Below are 20,658 nucleotides of genomic sequence, written 5' to 3'. Positions count from 1 at the left end.
CATGGTACTGTCAAACAAACCTGCTGGGACCAAAAATGCATCGGGTTGCTGCTTTGCTGCGCACGGTGCTCATCCCTCCCCTGCAGGCTCTGCCACCCTGCTCTGAGCTGCGGCATGTTAGTGTGCCTGGTAAGTGGTTAGCATTAGAACAAAGCCAGTTACCTTCCTCAGCGTAGCACTCTGGGATCCCATTGGAGCTCATTATCAGGTTGCCATCATCGTCGTGCCGTTCCAAGGTCCCAGAGGGACAGGTGGGGATGGGAGTGGTGGGATTGGGGGTGGTGGTGGTCGTTGTTCGCGTAGTGGTTCGGATTGTGGTTGTTGGACGCCTGGTGGTCGTGCGGCGGGTGGTGGTCGTGCGGCGGGTGGTGGCGGTGGTGGGCCGCGGGGTTGTAGTGGTAGGGGGATGGGTGGTTGTTTTTATGACCTCCAAGCCCACCAGCGGCTTTCCTCCAAGACTCAAAATTGGTTTATCTTGGGCACTGGCCAGAGGTGTGCCATGTCGCCCCTGCCCAAAGAGTGGGAGGCCGTCAGGACTCACCACGGGGGTCCCTTCCAGATCTGAAACAAAATCAACCAATAGCTATGCAACACGGTGAATCAATCCAGAGAAAATAAAAAGCAAGCAACAAGTGTCTTCTCAAAGCTTACGTATTATCGTGTTTTAATCAGTAAAAGGCAAAGGGATAAATGAATATTGCATCAGTATGCTCCACGATCCTCAGATAACTCTTGTGTCTGGCAAAGGAAGAAATACTTTCCTTTACCTCATTCCTATGCCTAAGGGAGAAAAGTGTTACTTTGGATTAAAGGTGGAAATATTCTTCTGTAAAGGGCCAGGAAGCAAATATGTCAAGCCTCATAGGCCAGATGGTCTCTATTGCAACTACTCAATCAGCTTTTAGAGTGCAAAAAGGAAGATAGACAATACATAAACAACACATAAAAAATGAGTTAGACAATGCATAATTAAGTGAGTGTATTGTGTTCCAATAAAACTTTGCATATGGACACTGAAATGTGCATTTCATATAATTATCACGCCACAAAATATTCTTTTTTCTGGCAATCATTTAAAAATGTAAAAACTATTCTGAGCTCATGGGTCTTACAAAAATAGGTAGTGGGCTACAACCTACAGGTTGTAGTTTGTGGACCCCTCCTCTGAAAGGGCCAATTTAAGAACAAAGTAAAGGGCCACATTTCCTAGAGGGTGCAGCCTGCAGGAAGAGAACTAACACTCTCTGGGGGAAACACCAAGTTCTGCCTCTTTTGAGGCTCTTCTTCTCACATGGGTAAAAGTAACTAAACCAAGACCAATCATTATAAATGAGGGGGAGAAGGAAGATAGAAGCTGTAATCCTATGGCTAATTCAGTAGGCTTTTATTCTTTAAAAACCATTCTCCCTTACCCACAATGGTTCGACCATCTCCTCCTAGTTTAATCCGAAGAGGATTTCCATGTGAATCCTGGAGGTACCTTCCTTCTGCATTCAATACTAACCCACGATCAAGGTCCACAACCTAAATCCATGACATAGATTAAAGAATATATTGGACACTTTGAAATGGTCACATTAGTCCAACTATATATATACATACCCCTGAAGCTTCCACAGAAGGAAACCATAATGTGAGTAGAAGACATTCTTTTTGTCAATATCATTAATAAAGTCTTAAAAAATAAAGTACAGGCCGGGCGCGGTGGCTTACGCCTGTAATCCCAGCACTTTGGGAGGCCAAGGCAGGCAGAACACGAGATCAGGAGATTGAGACCACGGTGAAACCCCATCTCTACTAAAAATACAAAAAAACAGCCAGGCGCGGTGGCGGGCACTTGTAGTACCAGCTACTCGGGAGGCTGAGGCAGGAGAATGGCGTGAACCCAGGAGGCAGAGCTTGCAGTGAGCCGAGATCATGCCACTGCACTCCAGCCTGGGCAACAGAGCGAGACTCCGTCTCAAAAAAAAAAAAAAGTACAAAACAGTCATCTTTCATATTATAATTGCTTACCCATATAACATGTAAATTGTTTTAAGTTTCTCAAATCACAAAAGATGTTCAAAATATTTTTACCATTAAGTACATTGTGTCTAATGCTGGAAAGAAGGAAACAATGTGTCTCTCAGTTGAGGGGAGAGATTAAATAATTTGTGGCCCATCCATATGGTAGAATGTTATGCAGACAATTCTACATACATTCTACATATATGTGAACTCAGATTACAGGGCTGATTATTTTGCAAAAATAAAAATATATCCTTTTGCATATATAAGCTTAAAATTGCAGAGAAAAAAATTATGGAAGGTTATACCGCAAATGGTTAACAGTGGTTAACTTTGAGAAGTAGTTTGGGTGAAGAATGTTTATTTTCTGTTTCATATATTTCAATATGAATTGTTTTAACTTCTTGCAATGAATGTGAATTGCTAGCATATTAAAGACATAAAATCTTTCCATTTTGCTGTTAATGCTAAAAATCAAAGTTGCTATAACAAAAACAATATAATTTGTAATCACGTTGCCTAATATAGTGTGCATGCAAAAAATGTCACATTCTAAGGAACTGTAAAACTTGAAGAAAGCTATAATTATCCCTATTAAGGAACAAGCTCCTGCTCTTTGCTGGTGGTTCTCAAAGCACGGTCCTGGACCTGAAGCCTCAGCATCACACAGGAACTTGTCAGATACTCAAATCACCCAGCCCTACCCGAGACTTGTATTTGACAAAATCCTCAGTGATCCTGAGCTGGCTTAAGTTTGAGAACCACTGTTTTAGACACTCAGGCTACTGGAGGAAGCCCTGCAAGCAAGCCACTTTGGTGGGTATTGTTTTGGCATTAAAATAAAATTTATATAAACTCTATTTTGAAATCTACCCCACGCTGTTTCCATTCAAAATTGTTTGCAATAGCATTTTGCTTTAATGTGCATTCTTCCTACGATAAATTTCTCTTCAAGAAATGATAACATGCATCTTTAGATCACCTATGACTGAAAATGTCATAGTCTTTCAGTACGTTTCCCTAAACCTTATCATTATAAATGGGAAGTTTTGATTGGGAATTACAGTATAAATAATTTTTTTATTCTTAGAAAAAGTACTTTAAATTCCTGAACATTGTAAAGTGTTCTATTACCCTCAACCCACCAAAACCTCCTAAACATTTATCTTAACCCCAAGCAATTAAAGCTGTTTGGACATACGTGAAATACTAATATATAATTTTAGTCCAACACTTGTTGGAAGATTCAAAAGATGATCTAATAAAAATTTCCAGTATCATTCAGGGTTTTTTGTTTGTTTATTTTTACCCTGTGTCCTTTGAGAAGGGATTTGAGATGACTTACAGAAAATATGTGTAATGTTTAATCAAACAGTAAACAAAACCTAAAAATAAAATGAAGCTACCAGGACAGGGAAAATATAAGTTCCTTTGAACAGCCATCCATTGGGTCTATAATTGCTATGGTTGGGCCATGCATTCGTTTGACCTTCCTAACCAGTCAAGGCAAATGAAAAACAAAGGCCCATGCCTTATCTTAGCTATGAGAAGAAAACAAGCTAGTTACCAGGAGAACCAAAGATTTTTCCGAGTATTAAAAGAAACTCTATACAAGTACATATGAGTAGTTAAAACTAGAGAAGAAGAACGAAGACCATTTCATTTATCATTACACAATGTCCACCATTTTTCTCTTCTCAACAGCATGAAAACAACCGGGATGTGTAAAGAAATTTACCCTACCCACTTTGTTCCTTGAGGGCCGTTGATTATTCTCTGTCCATTCGGTTTTCCATTACTACCAGGAAGGACTGTCCCTTCTACATTTGGTCTGCCATTATAACCTACACAGTACCAAAAATAAAAATAACAGAGCCTGGTAAATTCAACATGCCCGGGAAGTTGGCTTCATACCAAACTATAAGTAGTAACACATCATTTCAAATAGAAGCTCTAAACAGAATTTTAAACCAATAGCTCAAATATATTAGATAATGATAGTCTCAAATTATGACTTCTCCATAACAGATATGAATGTAATTAAGAATATAGTAAAGTCACAGCTTTCTGACAATACTGTGGGAATGAGAGTGTGTGGCATAAGTAAATTTGCCAGAGAAAACTTCAGATCTTAGTAGCTGTAGCTTTATTTTAGCCACGTGGAAGTTGGAGGAAGGAAGGGTTGGAAGGGTAGAGAAAATTATGTCTAAAATGTACTAGATGCTGTCCCACTTTTCTAGGGATGTTAAAATAAACACAGCTATTCCCCGCTGACTCGGGTCCCAATCACCAATTGCCGAGTGCAAATGCACAATGCTGTCTGAAAGCTTGCTGCACGCTGTGGGGCTGCTTCAGAAGTATTTGCTCAGACAGTAAGAAGATGCAGCAGCACCCTTACACTTGTTGTTTCTGTCTGTCTCTGCCTCACATGGAGATGTTTCTCATCAGCTCCAGTCTGCTCTGGTCCAGCATTGACCACTCGGCAAAGTGCTTGGGCTTTCTGACTGCTACTTGCAGGTCAGACACTTATTTCTCTCATTCCTTCATTTATTTATTAAATATTTATTGAGTTCCTGCTATGTACAAGGGAACGTTGAGTTTTACATCTACTATCAGGGTGCTAGGTTTGATTAAAACAGTCAATCTTAGTGGAAAACTGAGTTTGATATGGGGCATTGTTCTATGTCTTTACACTGGGCTAAAATAACAATGCATTTTACAGATCTGCAAAAAAAAAAAAAAAAAAAAAATACATTCATTCAAGAATGTTCTATAAAGCCCCAATTACACACAAGGAGAGTTTGAAGCACCATTTAACTGAATGCAAATTTATGGTAAATACCTCAGACCCTGCCCTGGACATAAACTCCAGTTCATAGCTGACTTCGTTCAACCCTCTGTTATAGAAATACAAAGCACGCATCTGTCTGTAACTCCTCTTTGCGACAATGATCTTTAACATGCATTTTCTGGAGGTTTTAGACAACATTCACTAATTGCACTGTCTGAGCAATTCATACCCAAGATACTTGAGTTTGTCTCACAGTTTGTTTGGTTGAGAGTTTTGCATGCAGAAGATGAGAACAAGATAAGGACAAGAACAAGATAAGCCTACATATGTATCTAACCAGCTACCATGGATCCTTTAAACACATGGCGGCACATGAACAACTAAGAAGAACCTGAGTTGGGCATCATGGTTGTGACATATTTTCACAGGTTAAGAGTGTATGCCAAGGAATTCAAAGAGGCAATGTAGGACAGTGAAATGACTGTGGAATTAGAGGCAATGTGGGTTAGTAATGGCTGTGAAATTAGGCCATTTGGGATTGGAATGGCAGCTCTGAGCTGTCTGCCTTAGGGCAAGCCCCTCAGATCCTGAGCCCCAGCTTCTGCATCTGGAAAACAGGGATAACAATGCAAACCCTAGGGACCGTTCAGAGGATGAAATTATGTCACATGTGCAAAGCTCTTAACACGGAGTTTGGGCATAGTAGGTGCTCAATAAAATAGAATAAAAACTTCTTAGGCATTGCCATGAACACCACTGAACACCTTAAAGAAAGACCATTTGAAAAAATAAACTACCTTGTCTGTAAGGGGGTCTGGCAGGCTGTCGGGAGAGAGGGTTACGGAATCTGGCATGCATCATCCTCTGGCGCAAGGACAGCATCGGGGTAGTGGAGGAGTGGCCAGGCGGGGCGCGCGTGGTGTACTGCGGCCAGGGGTGGGTGCCCGCGACGGGGCTCACGGTGGCAGCGCTGCGAGGCGGCGGTCGGGAAGGGAAGTGGGAGGCCCTGGGGGAGGTGCCTGGAGGTGGTGGGAGAGGTCGCTTCACAGGAGCCAGGCTCCCTCCGCGAGGGGCAAGCGCGATGGCGGGCTCCCTCTCGTCCTTGGCGAGGCTCCCATCGGCGTCTTTGCCGCCCCTGGGAGTGGAGGAAGAGGGCCACTTTGGCACAGAGGAAGACAGAAGGTCTTCTTTCCCGCCTTTAAAAAACCCCACGTCCTCCTCCTCCTCGTCCTCTGCTGAGACCGACTGCTGGGACTTGGAGGACAGGGGCCGCTTGGAAGGAGGCTCCGACTTCCCGGGCGCTGCCCTGCTGGGGACCCGGGCGCGGGACTGGGGGCCGCCGGGTCGGCTGGGCCTGGCGGGGGAGCCCGCATGTCCGCGCTGGGACCTGTGGTCCCCACCTGCCCCTGCGCGTGTGGGAGACTCCACCTGCTGGTGCTTGGGAAGGGACGCAGCTGCCTCCTTGGCGCGCGCGGCTTGCGCGGGGGCCCGCACATCCTGGGCCTCGACTTCTGTGCTGTCGTCGTCGTAGCTGCCCTGGGCATCCTCGTCCTGGTTCTGGAGGGCCGTGGGGAGCATCCCTCTGGAGCTCGCCGTGTAAGGGTCCGAGGAGGAGTGGGAGCGGCCCTGCGACGTGGGGCGGGACCGCCCGGCCTGGGTCAGTGAGAGCCTGGGCTGGGAAGGTGACCGCCCCGCGTCTCTGCTCTGGGGTCCCGGCTGGTGCTGGGACGTGGCGACGGGAGGAGGGGGCTGCTGTTCTGGGGCCCGGCCGGGTGTCATCCTTCTGGGAACACTGGGATGGTGCTGGGACCGTGCTGCGGGAGGACGCGCAGGGGACGCGTGGCGGTCTGTGGACCCCGGCTGTGCTTTGGGAGAATGACCCTCCGTGTCCGCGTCTGTGCTCTGTTGAACGTCCTGAGCCTTGGAGGCCAGGGAGGAGTATTTGCCCTGAGGATGTGCATCTGCCCCTGTGGATTTGGGGTTCTCTGGGATGGGTTCCTTCCGATGCAGGCTGGCCCCTCTCTGCGGGCTTCTCCTTAAGGCCTCCCAGCCCCGGGAGATGGGCTGCCTGGAGGAGGAAGGCACGTGGTCATTGACAACGGTGGCAGGAAGCGGCTTCTCATCCTCCTCGTCTCCATGGATACCTGAGCTAAGCCTAGGGTGGGAATCGGAGTGAGAGGGAACCCTGGGGTGGGCTCGGTAGGGCACAGTGGACTGTGGGGAGCTGGAAGGCTGCAGCCGAGGTCCCCGCCCAGTGCTGAATCTGCCTGGAGACCTCCCGTTGGCAGCAAAGGGCTTGTGTCTGAGCAAATGGAAGAGTCCAGAGGCAGGCCGGGCCCGCAGCGTCTGGGCGGTGGCCTCCGCCTGCCTTCCGCCGTCTTCCCTATCGCCGTCACCGTCGCTTTCACCATCAGAAGCCTCCGCTCCCTCAGAGATCTGGGTCCTGGACGAGAGACGAGAAGAGACGGAGGACATGGTGGACCGTGATGGCGCATTGGAGTTGGTGGCTGGGGCGTCCTCACCATCCTTCCCGCCCCTGGAGAGTGGAGGGCCCAGGTGTGGCTGGGTGGGCAGCAGCCGAGATGATCCCCCATGGGGTGGAGAAAGTCTTGAGGGTGGGGCTGAGGCACTGGAATCTTCCTCTGCGGCCCCTGAATGGGGGGTCCTCCGCGCCGGCGAGGCTGGCTTTGCGCCGGGGTGCACGGAGCTTCTGTCGCGGAGAACGCTGGACGGGGACTGGCGGCTGGGGGACAGGGCTGGCCGGGGCTGGGCGAAGGCGCCCTTGGGGTGGAGGGAGCCCGCAGCGCGCTCATCTTCGTCTGAGTCCACCAAGTCGTTGTCATTCAAGCTGGCAGGCAGGGAAGGACGGTGAGAGGTGCCCTGGGTGGACGCGTGGTGAGCAGGAGAGGCCGAAGCCGAGGGGGGCGCCCCTGGGCGGGGCTGCGTAGCCAGGGAAAAGCCAGGCTTATCTACGCCTTCCCTTCGGGGCAGCGCTGGCACCCGGGCCCTCACCGCAGTCCTGCCGGGAGCAACCACCGAGTGGCCGTGTCTACTTGGCGGCCTCAGGGTCCGTTTCTGGTCTTGGGTGTCTGAGGGTGACATGGGCGAGTCCTCCCGGGAACCCAGCTCCTCTTCCCCGGTGACTTCTGTCGACTGAAGATCCAGCTCCTCTGCCTTCTTGGCGCGAAGCTGGGGTTTTCGGGGCGCCCCGCCATTAGCCAATATTTTGTTCTTCAAGTCAAGAAGAAGGTCCTTGGCATTTCTCCCTTGGGGAGAAGCAGGCACAGAGGGGTGTTGGGAGGAAGCTGGAGCTCTGGGAGAAGGTGAGGAAGGCTCAGGTTTTTCGGGTTTCCCATTGTCCTCGGTGTTCTGCTGAACATCCGCCTTACTGGCTGCAACAGATTTTAAAGAATTGCCTGTCAAAGAAGAAACTCAAAAGCGAAAGCGGAGGTGAGACACAGTATTAAAAACAGCATATGCAGGCATTTCAAATCAGTAGTCATAATGGCTAACTTCTAATTCCTTAGAACACTGGAAACGTGTTTTCTCAATGATAGCATTCTTTTTAAAACTTATATTTTGCTTTAAGTAACAAATATAGTCCTAGAAAATATAAGTGAATTGAATCTCTATCTATTGAACCAGGTTATGCCACATCTTATTATTTGAAGAAATTCTGAAATGAGTACTTTGAAGTAACTCATTTATTTTATAAATGCAAAATCTTCATAGGATTTTCTTAATAAAACTAATTGTCAGTGAATTACAAATGCATTATAGCTGCCCTTAATAGACAAGAAACATGAATACACCTGGTGCAAATTGCTGAATAATCTATACTCAAAGTGATGGGGAATGTGTGACGAGCAACCAATTTCTAATTTTTAAGGCATTACAAAAATTTCCCTCTTCTCATAGCATGTCCTTACCTGCTTCCTCCTTCTTGTTTAAAATTCCATTAATAGTGGACACATTTATAATTCTAAAATAAGGCTTAAAATAAAAAAAACTCCTGGGAGAGGCAAACATTATATTAAATGTACCGTAATCACCCTGTCTTCAGAGCAGACTGACTGAGGGAAGAGATTCTATAGGGGAGAGGAACCTATATTGCAGTGAGAGTGCTGGAGGGGCAAATGTCATCCATTTCACAGATTTTTCCGTGACAAAATTGTCTAATATTGCAGTCTACCATGGGTCTTCGTAGCACATAATGAAGGAAAAGCTGCCAATATCCAGTATAAATGTGAGGAAGTAGAAAAGAAAACACAGTCCAAAAACACTCCCTTCCAGTTGTGGATCTTTATTAACTTGTTTGGTTTGGATATTGATCAGGTAAGCTAGACAACTGAAATCCTTCTGGGTACAGCTGCATTACTAAATAATGGAATACAAACCAAAAATTTTACTTTTATCTTATTTTTAAATTTTACTTTTTTTTAAATTTTAGATTCAGGGGTTGCACGTACAGGTTTGTCACATGAATACATTGCATCATGGTGAATCGGGCTTCTGGTGAACCCATCTCCCAGCCAGTGAATATTGTACCCAGCGGGTAATTTTTTTAACCCTCACCCATCTCCTGTCCTTTCTGCTTTTGCAAACTAAACATTTTTAAAGCTACATAGAAATTGAAGAGAGCTGACAATGAAAAATGTCACATTACCATTTGTAAAAATGTTCTTTCCCTGTTACCACAAGCCTAAAATTAAATAATGATGTCAGATTAATCATATAATTAATACATTAATAATACTGAAATAATAATGTTATTAATAATCAATAACATTTTCATCTTTGAGAAGACTAATTTCTAAAGGAAACACAAAAATATTTTAAAAATCAATATGCAACTTAGCCTGGAAAAATCATCTGCTGAGCATTTCCAAACCCAAGAGCATGATCCAAAGGAACACAAAACAAACAGCAGGAATGAAGAGAGAGAGAAGACAGCCACAGACACATAATGCTTACTTGTTGGCATAGCGACAATGAAGGCTTTGGAGTGAGGTCCCAGGCCTCTCCTGTTTGCGGCCCGGATTTTGAAAAGATAGCGTTCCCCAGGCTGCAGACCATCCACCAAGGCAGAAGTAGTGTCTCCAGGATAGGTGAGGGACTTTGCTCCAAATGGTTTGAGAGCCGGGGCGTATGAAAGAATGTATTCTGAAATGATTTGGCAGATGGTTGGAAGGAGGAAACTGAAAACAGTCCTGTGTCCAGCAGACAGACTGTATGGGCAGGACGAATTAGAACGTGCATTACTAAAATTAATACGCTAGCAATGCACGCCAAGTCACCAGCTGGAGCATGAAGACACAGCAGAAGGTGAACTCACATTCATTCGGGCAACCAGACATGGCTATGTATTTAATTAGCTGACACTTTGCTATTTTAAGCAAATTAAACATATGAAAGCCAGGAGGCCAGTCTTCATACAATTCACCCCAAATTTACACACCATTGGGTTTCTAAAATTGTATTTATTTACTAATTTGCTATGATTGATATGTCGTGATAGAATAAACTAGGCAAAAAGAAGTGACAACTGCTAGGAATGGATCCTGAATAGCATCTGATATCTTCAAGAGTTTTACTTTACTAACCTGGGTTATTTTTATTAGCACATTTAGCCAGAAAAATTCCATATTTGAAATATAACTTCATTTTTGTAGGGATTATAAAAGTTCTTAGTATATCCTGATAAAGATATTTCACAGTATTTTAGAGCTGTGAAGAAAAGTTGCTAAGTAATAGATTTATGTGATAGCTAATGTTTTCATCTTTAATTGGCTTGCACTAGAGTCATATAATAGCCCTGAATTTGGAAAACCATAGCAAATTCAGTTCAAGGAACTAAAATATGTCTATGCTCACTTGGAAATGTTATAACATAAGGGAATAATATTTTTAAAAATAATTTTCACCTTCAACTAAAAACTGTCATGCCTATTTCCTCTCAATGAACCCAAGATTTACAAAACATCAAATTAATGTGAGCAGGGGCTGGGCATGGTTGCTCACGCCTGTAATCCCAGCACTTTGGGAGGCTAAGGCGAGCAGATGACTTGAGGTCAGAAGTTTGAGACCACGCTGGCCAGCAGGGTGAAACTGCCGTCTCTATTAAAGATACAAAAATTAGCCAGTGATGGTGGTGTATGCCTGTGGTCCCAGCTACTCAAGAGGCTGAGGCAGGAGAATCACTCGGACCCTGGAGGCAGAGATTGCAGTGAGCCGAGATTGCACACTGCACTCCAGCCTGGGTGACGAAGTGAGGCTATGTCTCAAAAAAAAAAAAAAAAAAAAAGAAAAGAAAAGAAAAAAGAAAAAGAAATGAGTAGGAGCAAAGAAAAATAACTTGAATCACAGAAAAGTCAAGAATTATCAGGAGCATGGATGATCTTTTCTTTTCCCTTAGCTCCAATTTTTAAAAAGTACATTCATTTAAAAAAAAATTTTTTTTCAACCAAAAATGCTTTTGCAGCATTTGTCTGGAAAAAACACAGCATTCATTTCTCATTGAAAATCAACAAACTTGTCATTTGTGGTGGTCAAAAGTAAGAATTAAGAGAACCATTGTCTATAAAAATTTGTGATTCAAATTTTAAAATAAATTAAATCCATCTGGAAAATAAATTTAGCCTTGTCAAAGTATATTCTTCTATTACGTTTTATCTTTCTTGTACATAGAAAATGCCCTGATGTAATTATTAATTTTAATCTCACCACTACACCCTTACAAAAACGACCTAAGCAGGCTTAAGATATGCGAGTTCTTTTGGACATAAAAACTCAGTAGCTGTTATTATTTCTGCAATATTTAATTGACTACCATGGAACTTCTTTCGCCAAGGAACTGTAAATATCAACTAAGATGAGGGAGAGAGAAGAGTACATAGGTAGCACGGGAATAAAGTCACTAGAGGTACAATAATTACCTTTTCATTTTTTAACTAACAAAAAGTAGTTAGCAAAAAAAAAGTCTTTATTCAATTTTCAGAGGTCTTCTCGGCAGCACAACAATACTTAATACAGAGGGAGTTAAAGTTCAAATCGTGGTAAAAAGAATGATTTAAAGCAAGCTTGTTCAACCCGTGGCCCACAGGCTGCAAGCAGCCCAGGACAGCTTTGAATGCAGCCCAACACAGATTCATAAACTTTCTTAAAATATTATGAGACTTATGCATGGACCTTTTTTTTAAAGCTCATCAGCTGTCATTAGTGTTAGTGTATTTTATGCATGGCCCAAGACAATTCTTCTTCCAGTGTGGCCCAGGGAAGCCAAAAGATTGGACACCCCTGATTTAAAGGGACCAAATTAATATTTTTCTCTTGTTGAGGATTTATTCCAATGGCAAAAAAAAAAGAGAAAGAAGAATAGTACAATCTATTCTTAAAAAAAAAACAAAAAGTGAAAAAGCATTAAGTATAGAAAATACAGTTCCACATCGACCTTCCTTAACTTCTATTATTCCAAGAAAAGACATCCTACATGTCAGCAAACATAACTTTTGGACGAATATAAAAGAGAACCATTCAGTTTTTTCAATTAAGAAATTCTCAAAGGAGACTAGTAGTAATTTTCTGGATTTCTTTAAGCTTATACAAACATTTTACAGTTTCTGGACATATTAGACTTAAAGTTGCCCCTCAAATCTAATAACAATAAAAATTATTTCTTTCTTGAATGAAACCTCCATTCCTTCCTACCCTTAGAGTACATTTGCATAGGCAGTGCCAGGAAAAACTTCAGCATGGCTCTTTAAAATGTCTCCAAACAGATTCTGAAAGGTTCTTAAATGCTTTTACATTAAAAATAAAAGATTTTTGTGTTTATTTAGTATTCTCAACAGACTATTTTAAAATTTAACCAGTTGTGAATGTTTTACTCTATTTTTATTCTTTAAAATATCTAGTTTTTTTTTCCTATTTTGGTGTTATGTTTTCCTTGACATCAATAAACACATAAACAAATGGTGACAAATAGGGAATAAATCCATTTTCCAGCAATTATTACTTGAGTTTTTCAAACCCATTAAATGTATTCGTGGTCCCATGAAAGATACTGATGGCTCTGCAGGATTCCTGCTGACACCTGCTTTCGTGATCTTCCTAGCACAATGAAAAGACCCATAGCATGGAAGCCAGGGTGTTGTTCAGATGTGAAAAGGTTATGTTGTCACACCCATGCAATGAAAAACATCCTTCCCAACAGCAACAGCAAAAAGCCTTCACAGGAGGATGAAAAGAACAGTCACTTTCGTGACTGCGTGGATCTTGGCCAATGAAAATCTTGCGTGAAATATCCTCGTCCCTTGGGTGAGCACCTCTTAGACATATGTTGCTTCCCTATTTCTTTTTCAGTCAACAAAGCCATAAGCAGAGGCCATGTTCATCAGAATGAATGCATCTTACAGTTTAGGGAGTGAGATTCCTACCTTTCACTTTCCCCTCAGTCTCTGGTAGCGCATCCCAAGATGCAGCGACAACTGTAGGCTTGCCATTGACTGGCCAGACGTTCAAGTTTTCAGGAGCTGTGGTAGGGGCTACAAAATGACAAGGAAAGAAACATTTTTAAATGCCTTAATGGACATTCTAGATGTAAATAGCACTTGGTCTCTAGGTACACATTTTTTTTAATTGAAGAGCTACCGTGTTAATTTTTATTATACCTGAGAGAAAATTCCACACTGGTTCTTTGTGTAATATAGTGATTTATGTCACTACAACCAGTTCATTTAGTGAGTTTAGACATATCTAGGGAAATGGTCTTAGTAATTCAGAATTTCTTTCATTGCCAAATATTGAAATATACAAAGAAGATTAAGATCCACTTCCAACTTCTTCTTAATAAAACTTTGAAAGACATAGTTTAAGAGAAAAGAATGGTAGCCTTGGATACAGACCAAAATTTTTCCCAGAATCAAATGCAACCTCAGCCTCAGGAAAGCAGAGGCTCTCCTACATGCAAGAGCCATCCATCACCGGGGGCATTCACGCATACAATGGTGACTGACGCATGCTACACACTGGGATTTAATGGGCTCCAAATGTCAGAACAACATGAACAACATGCTAGTGGAAAAGGCCAACAAACGGTAAAACATGGACCCAAAAAACAGTTCCTTAACTTCTTTGCATGTATGCATAGAAACTCTACCAAAATTTAGGGTTAACATGGCTTTCAAAAATGCCCATGCTGGCCTTTGTCACTATTGGCATTTTACATTGTCTTTAAATCTTATTTTGGGTGTAATTCCCAAACTGAAAATTCAAAGGCCATTTCAAATACAGACCAGATTCTGGTGTTCTTTGGAAGACCGATGTACTCCATTTGCCATCTCTTTCACCCTGTGAAATACGGACTGCAAATTCATACACGGTGTCTGGAATCAGGTTCTCAATCAGCACACGCCTGTTAGCGATCTGCTTATAATCCCACCTGGCCAATTCCCCCTTCTCTCGATAGCGCACGGTGTACTGTCTATAAGAAAACACAACACAATGATCTATCCAAATTCTCTGCAACTCAACCCTAGATGCCTTGCTGTTTTTCCTTCCTCATAAGTGATGACTTTGGGAGGTAAGTAAGAAAATCAAAGAGGAGAAAAATCTAAACTTTTGACTACGTTATTGGCTCAAAGTTCCAAGCAAAGAAAGTAGGAGAAAAAAACAGAGCTTAGTGTCTTTTCAAGACCAAAAAATCTTACTGTTCAAAAGAGCAAGCAGAGATTACAAAGGGAAGAGAGAGAAGGGAGACAGCATTTATGAGGCAACTACTTTATCAGGGATATGTGTTTGTGTGTGTGTTAGTGTGTGTGTGTGTGTGTGTGTGTGTGTGTCTGTATTTGTGTCTACTCAAGGCACCAGTAGGGACCTGGCCCAAGGTTATCTCAGCTCTCCAGAAAAGAAAGACAAAAAATACTCATTTCATCCCAAATCAGGCATGTTTTCCATAGGTTCAGGAGGAACGGGAACACGTGGTTTTGAGTAGACTTACTACTGTGAAAAGGAGCGAAAATGTGAAACAAACAGAGCAGGACAGAGGTGCCTATAAAAGGAACTGTGGTGCATGGTTATCAGGGAAGAAATACAGTATGACCAAATATGGACAGTTCAGCAACCCCTGACAGCGGACACTCTCAACACTCGAAGAGCCGCAAATGCCATTTATTAGATTCCCTTTCAAAGAAATTGTCTTTGTGGTCTCTTTGCAGTAGAAAGCATTTGATACATTAAAAATGTGCTATTTGTTATACTGAATATGTCAAGAGAAGATTTCAGTTGAAGACACAGCACACCAATTAACACAACAGTTCTGCTAAGAAAACTCAAGCCTTCTCTGGTTTCAGCAAGATGTTGGAAATCAAAGTCCAATGGTAAAAGGAACACTTCATGTTGAAGAAGACCATATGGCTAGGGAGAGAATCGCTATGAATATTCTGAGGTCTTTCAAAAAAAAGCAGCTATCTTTTTTACTAGCAGACAGTGAAGGAAACTATATATCTAATATGAATAATCATTTATATGTGTATACATATATATATATAATGTCATCATATCCCATTCATTTTAAACTATATTCCCTTTTCCTGGTTGCAGAGAGGTTGAAAAATTAATATATAATAACCAGGCCACCACATCTGTGGCTTTCTCTTGGTTACTTAATGTATTCAGTCATAGAACTACAATTTTCATGGCTATATTAACCTACCACTAACTAGAAATGATGTTCACTAGTGGCCTTTTAACATAAAAATATTTTAACCTTATGACCTTATGATTGGTTTGCCTTTTATTGCTGTTGCAAATGAATATAAAAGGCAGAATAGCATAACATCACGGTTTAAGAGAAGATAAGGTGCATTTTGTTATGTATAAATGAGCCAGACATGAAGCAAGTCAGTGTTCAGCAAAGTCTAATGAGGAACTACTAAGCGTGAGGCATTAGACATTGTCCACCACTCTACATAAAGTCCATCCTACAGTGACTCTTCCTGGATCACAGGAGGAACGGTGAGACTCCTCCCAAAGTTGACCCTGTGCATGAACAGAACATCAATGAGAGAAAGCAAAACACAAACAGAGGCAAAGAAAGAAATGGAATCTAGGAAATTTCCAGACACAAGATAAATCACTGAGCAAGTGAGATGTGAGTTCCTGCTGTGTGCACTACACACGAGGCCCTGCTAACATCTGATTTGTGGGAAATGTGTGAGCACACTTGGGATTAACTAGATTGTTATAGAATATTTACCATTCAGCTATTCAGCTACAAAAGAGACGAGCATTCATGGAAGTCAGAAAATAAAATCTTTAAATACATGTCTTTTCAGGGCCAGAAAAACCCCATCTCTCATATATAAAGACAAATAAATAAGCAAAAGTACCTCGATGCAACAACTTTCTTCTGTTTTTCCAGAACAGGATCCACCCAGGACACAAGCACAGACTGAGATGACATAACCCGGACGCTGATGTCGTCAGGTACATCCAATTCGTCCTCTTCTGAAATGACAATGAGACCCAGAGAAAGGCTTTCTCTCACAACAGGTTCTGCTCTGAGCTCCTCAGTCCTTGACAGGCTATTATTCACCCTGCATAAGTTTTAGATTGCTTGTGTGTAAGGTAGACAAAATGAGATTGATAGAAAGGTAAACAATTATTTGATTGGTCAGTGTAAAAAAACAAAAATCTCCATCTTGCATTTCTTAAACACAGGCTAAGAAATGAGCATTTTGGCCAGGTGCGGTGGCTCACGCCTGTAATCCCAGCACTTTGGGAGGCCGAGGCGGGCGGATCACGAGGTCAGGAGATCACGACCATCCTGCCTAACACAGTGAAACCCCGTCTCTACTAAAAAATACAAAAAATTAGCCGGGCATGGTGGCAGGCGCCTGTAGTCCCAGCTACTCAGGAGGCTGAGGCAGGAGAATGGCGTGAATCCGGGAGGCGGAGTTTGCAGTGAGCCGAAATTGTGCCATTGCACTCCAGCCTGGGCGACAGAGCAAAAACTCCGTCTCAAAAAAAAAAACAAAAAATGAGTATTTCACTTTAAAAGCTGCCCAACCCAATTGACATATAAAACAGTACAAAGGGGATGCTTTGCCTGGGTGAAAGATGGTCCAAGTAACTCAGTGCTTTCTCAATATACACTGTAAGTTTCTGGAAAATAATAACATTTTCATGAGAAGCAAAAGTTTAGGAGAAGGAAAGCTCAACTCACATTTCCTTGATGATCATGGCATGAAATGAAAATTCTGGTTCAAACAACCACAAGATTCACATTGGGTTTGATGTCCTCACATTTTAGAAGGTGTGAGTCCAAGACAGATTAAAACATGTTCAGATATGAACTAGAAGTCAGTTTGCCAATTTCTTACAGAGATTTATCTTTGTTACCAATAGAACATATCACAGTCACAAAGCTTATAGTCTTAGTTCAAAAGACTCACAAGATGTCTTCAATATTACTCTGTAATCTCTTGGGTTTTTTGTTTGTTTTAGTTTTTTGTTTCATTTTTTCTTCTCACTTTTCAGAGACCGTGTTTCAAAAGGATGTGGATTTTACCACCAGCAGATGAAGGTGAAAATATTTAGCCTGCTAGAAAAGTGATATAGGGACTTATCCTACGGCAGCAATTCATCAATAATAAGAGAGTGAAACATTGTATTTGTGGAACTTCATACAATGTAAAACAGTATAACTTTCATTTTATGTTGTGAACTCATGAAAATAATTATGTCGTAGATTGCCTCTTTAAATTAAGATATGTGGTCCAGAAAAGGTACCTGTCATTTGTTAATGTATCAGGAATATAGAAAATGCCTGTGAAGGGACGTGGGAAATGTAACCATGTGGACAATGATCAGGCTCTCAGCAAACCACTATGATGCTTTTTCTGAGGATTCTCAATGCCATTTTAATGCAAATATAGCTGAAATAACATGTGTGTACTTATCTTGCATGCACCACCTCCCGCCTGCTCTTCCTTCTCTCTCACGTCGTTCAGTGCATCACCCAGGGCAATTTAGGCTTGGGTCACACTGCACCTTTACTGGAACGAACGCTTGGCTGCTCCTATCGCAGCAAATCTACTGCACAGTGAAGTGGCTCAAAATAAACAGTGAAATGTATTCCATCACAAAAGCACTCTAGCCTTTGCATATAAAAGCAGCACGCTTACACCCAAAATGTGACCACGTTTGCCCTGTTATTTCTTTTAGCCTCAATAAAATTCATGTAACTCATCATTCAGCCAGCATCATTTGGAAACAACATAGCATTCATACCAGACTATGGTTTGATCAAATGCATCCTGAGAAACATACCTGAAATCTTTCGCTTTGTTAGGGCAGCCCTGTAGACTGGTTGGCTCCGGCCCTGAGAGTTCATGGACTGCAGGGAGACCACATACACGGATTCCGAGGCTGTGGACCAGGGAGTGAGGGATGAGATTCTGACTTCCATTTCTCAGGAACACACATCCCCTGGGGCTGGAGGGGGGGGTTCTGAATTCCTCCTCCCCTTCCCCTTTTTCCATTTCCTCTTTCTGGGGACATTCCCACTTCTTGAGGACCATGAAGGGCGAGCCCAAGAACTGCAGGAATTAAACTCAAAAAGAACACTATTATGTTAGAAAATAGGGAACTGATTTTTACCAGTAATTCCTGAAAAATAGGTTTCTACCTCATCAGCATCAAAAAGAGATAAACAAAAACAAAATCATCAAAAAGAGATAAATGTTTAAAAAAGAAAAGAATAACACGTTTACCCACATAATTCCCCCAATTTCTTTCTACTTCCAAAATTTAGAAGAGGAGGTTACTCTGTTTTTAATCTGTCACCAGAAAGAAAGAAAAGAAAAGAATAGCCAATGTGCAACATGAGTAGCCCAGGTCTTTCTTTCCCTGTGGAATGCTGTGCCCTTCAGAACTAAAATCCTCAAAACAGAGTCTCTGAAGATTTGCTAACAGCAAATGGAAGACTTTAAATGTACCCCTTATTTCTGGATGGTTCTTTCAGTCAGTTCTTGCCCGCACCCTCCGAGGGTCCCACTAGCATGCAACTTAGCCTGAATTTGAAAATTGAACAGTTGGTCCTTGAACAACACAGGTTTGAACTGTGCAGATCCATGTTATCCGTGGATTCTTTTCAACCAGATGCAGATAAGATTGTATTCCAGAGGTGCCAAACCCATGCACAGGGAGGGCCAGCCTTTACTGTATGTGGATTCTGCAGGGTCTTGAGTCTGCATGGATTTGGGTATACTCAGGGAATGCTGGAGCCAATCCAGTGTATACCAGGGGTCATTGTATTTGGAGAAAAAAATGCAATGATGGAACAAAACTTGTCCTCTCGATTACTATGGAATCATAAAGTCTGAGACCCAGGTAAAACCTTTTTTATTTTTTATCTGTCCTTCTTATCTTACAAATAAGAACATAAAGCCCTAACAATTGAGTGACTTGCCCAGGGTCACACACTTAATAACTTACAGTCTATCCTGAATCCAAAATTGCTAATGCCTTACTCCAGACTCTCTGACCAAGGCTTCTGTTGCAGCTTTAATCATTTCAAGAATAAAAATGAGGCAATCTGGCCTATTTCTAGTGACAATAGTTATAATATCAGGTAGGACCTAAGTAAGTTAACAGAAGTGACACTAACATCCTAAGGGGAGCTGAGAGCACACACTCTCCTTCAGGCACTGCACATGTTCAGATGGCAGCAGGAAATAGCTCTTTTGTCTTTACAAGCATGTTGTGCTAAACGTGAAAGAAGACTTGTGTTCAAAATTCTCACACAGAGGGACTGTTTATGGAGAGTGAGCTGCTGTAGAAGAATCAGAGGTTTCAAGAGAAGAGGACAATATTTGACAGCCTGCTCTCTCCAGAGAGAAAGCGGGTGATACTCTAGCCATAAATGAGTAAATTATTTACATGGAGGCACTCGGCACTCACCTCTTATTCTACCAGAAAATTTTAAAATGTGTGTTTTGTAAAAGGGAGGGAATAGTTTGTAACACTTGAATGCACAGAACATCAAACTAAGCTTCTATATGGAGGAGTCACTTCAGATCTGTTCATTACTCGGTGCTATTGACGACTGAATCTCATCAGAAGTAAACAAACAAACAAAAATGGCCATTCAACCTCACAGTCCAGGGACGCATGTAAGTAAACGTGGAAAGCAGTGTCCCATCATTTCTCAAGAACCACCAAGAAACGAATAACTTCCCACAACTGAAATTTGTATATGCCTTCAATGTACTTCTTAAAGTTCTGAGATTTCTTTTTTAATGCCCAGATTTCTTGATTTGCTGCACTCTTGAAACTAAACTTGGCCCAAGGTTATCATTAAGAAAAAGTGACAGCTCTCCCCTGTGCTAAGTTTCTCACGCGCACTTCTTCATTGAGTCTTAACAAAGCCCCGCGCAGAAGCTACTGTTGTTGTCTTCACTTCACAGACAAGGAAACAGGCACACCCAGGCTTGTGGGCACCAAAGCCTGGCTCTCAATAACTGCAGATGAGGAGGGGCGGGTGCAGAGCTGAACAGGCCACAGCCACCCAGCAAGCTGTCTCTTCCTCATAGAGATTTGACGAATATGCAATGGTGTCAAGATGACCTCTTTCTGTGCCCCTGATTTTTGAATAAAGAGGGGAAATGGCCGGGTGAGGTGGCTCACACCTGCAATCCCCAGCATTTTGAGAGGCCAAGGTGGGTTGATCATTTGAGGTCAAGAGTTCGAGGCCAGCCTGGCCAACATGGTGAAACCCCGCCCCTACTAAAAATACTGAAATTAGCTGGGCATGGTGGCAGGTGCCTGTAGTCATAACTACTTGGGAGAGTGAGGCAGGA

At 42.5% G+C, this 20,658-nt stretch overlaps 1 protein-coding gene across 2 annotated transcripts in view; it reads right to left on the bottom strand.

Annotated features, from left to right (window-relative positions):
• FNDC1 (fibronectin type III domain containing 1) overlaps nt 1-20,658 on the bottom strand; it is a 100,057-nt gene that overhangs the window by 29,682 nt on the left and 49,717 nt on the right. For both annotated transcript variants that reach the window (XM_024249199.3, XM_063725078.1), the window contains 9 exons: nt 18,128-18,226; nt 16,186-16,303; nt 14,092-14,279; nt 13,234-13,341; nt 9,773-9,961; nt 5,596-8,190; nt 3,751-3,851; nt 1,413-1,524; nt 163-561 (listed from right to left, as the gene is read on the bottom strand). In XM_024249199.3, coding sequence (XP_024104967.3) covers nt 163-561; nt 1,413-1,524; nt 3,751-3,851; nt 5,596-8,190; nt 9,773-9,961; nt 13,234-13,341; nt 14,092-14,279; nt 16,186-16,303; nt 18,128-18,226 — 3,909 coding nt within the window. The remainder of the gene's footprint in view (nt 1-162; nt 562-1,412; nt 1,525-3,750; nt 3,852-5,595; nt 8,191-9,772; nt 9,962-13,233; nt 13,342-14,091; nt 14,280-16,185; nt 16,304-18,127; nt 18,227-20,658) is intronic.

Source organism: Pongo abelii, chromosome 5 (genome assembly GCF_028885655.2).
Source record: "Pongo abelii isolate AG06213 chromosome 5, NHGRI_mPonAbe1-v2.0_pri, whole genome shotgun sequence".
Taxonomy (NCBI): Eukaryota; Metazoa; Chordata; class Mammalia; order Primates; family Hominidae; genus Pongo; species Pongo abelii.
Note: the sequence above shows the minus strand (reverse complement) of the source record. Positions and strands in the feature narration are given on the sequence as shown.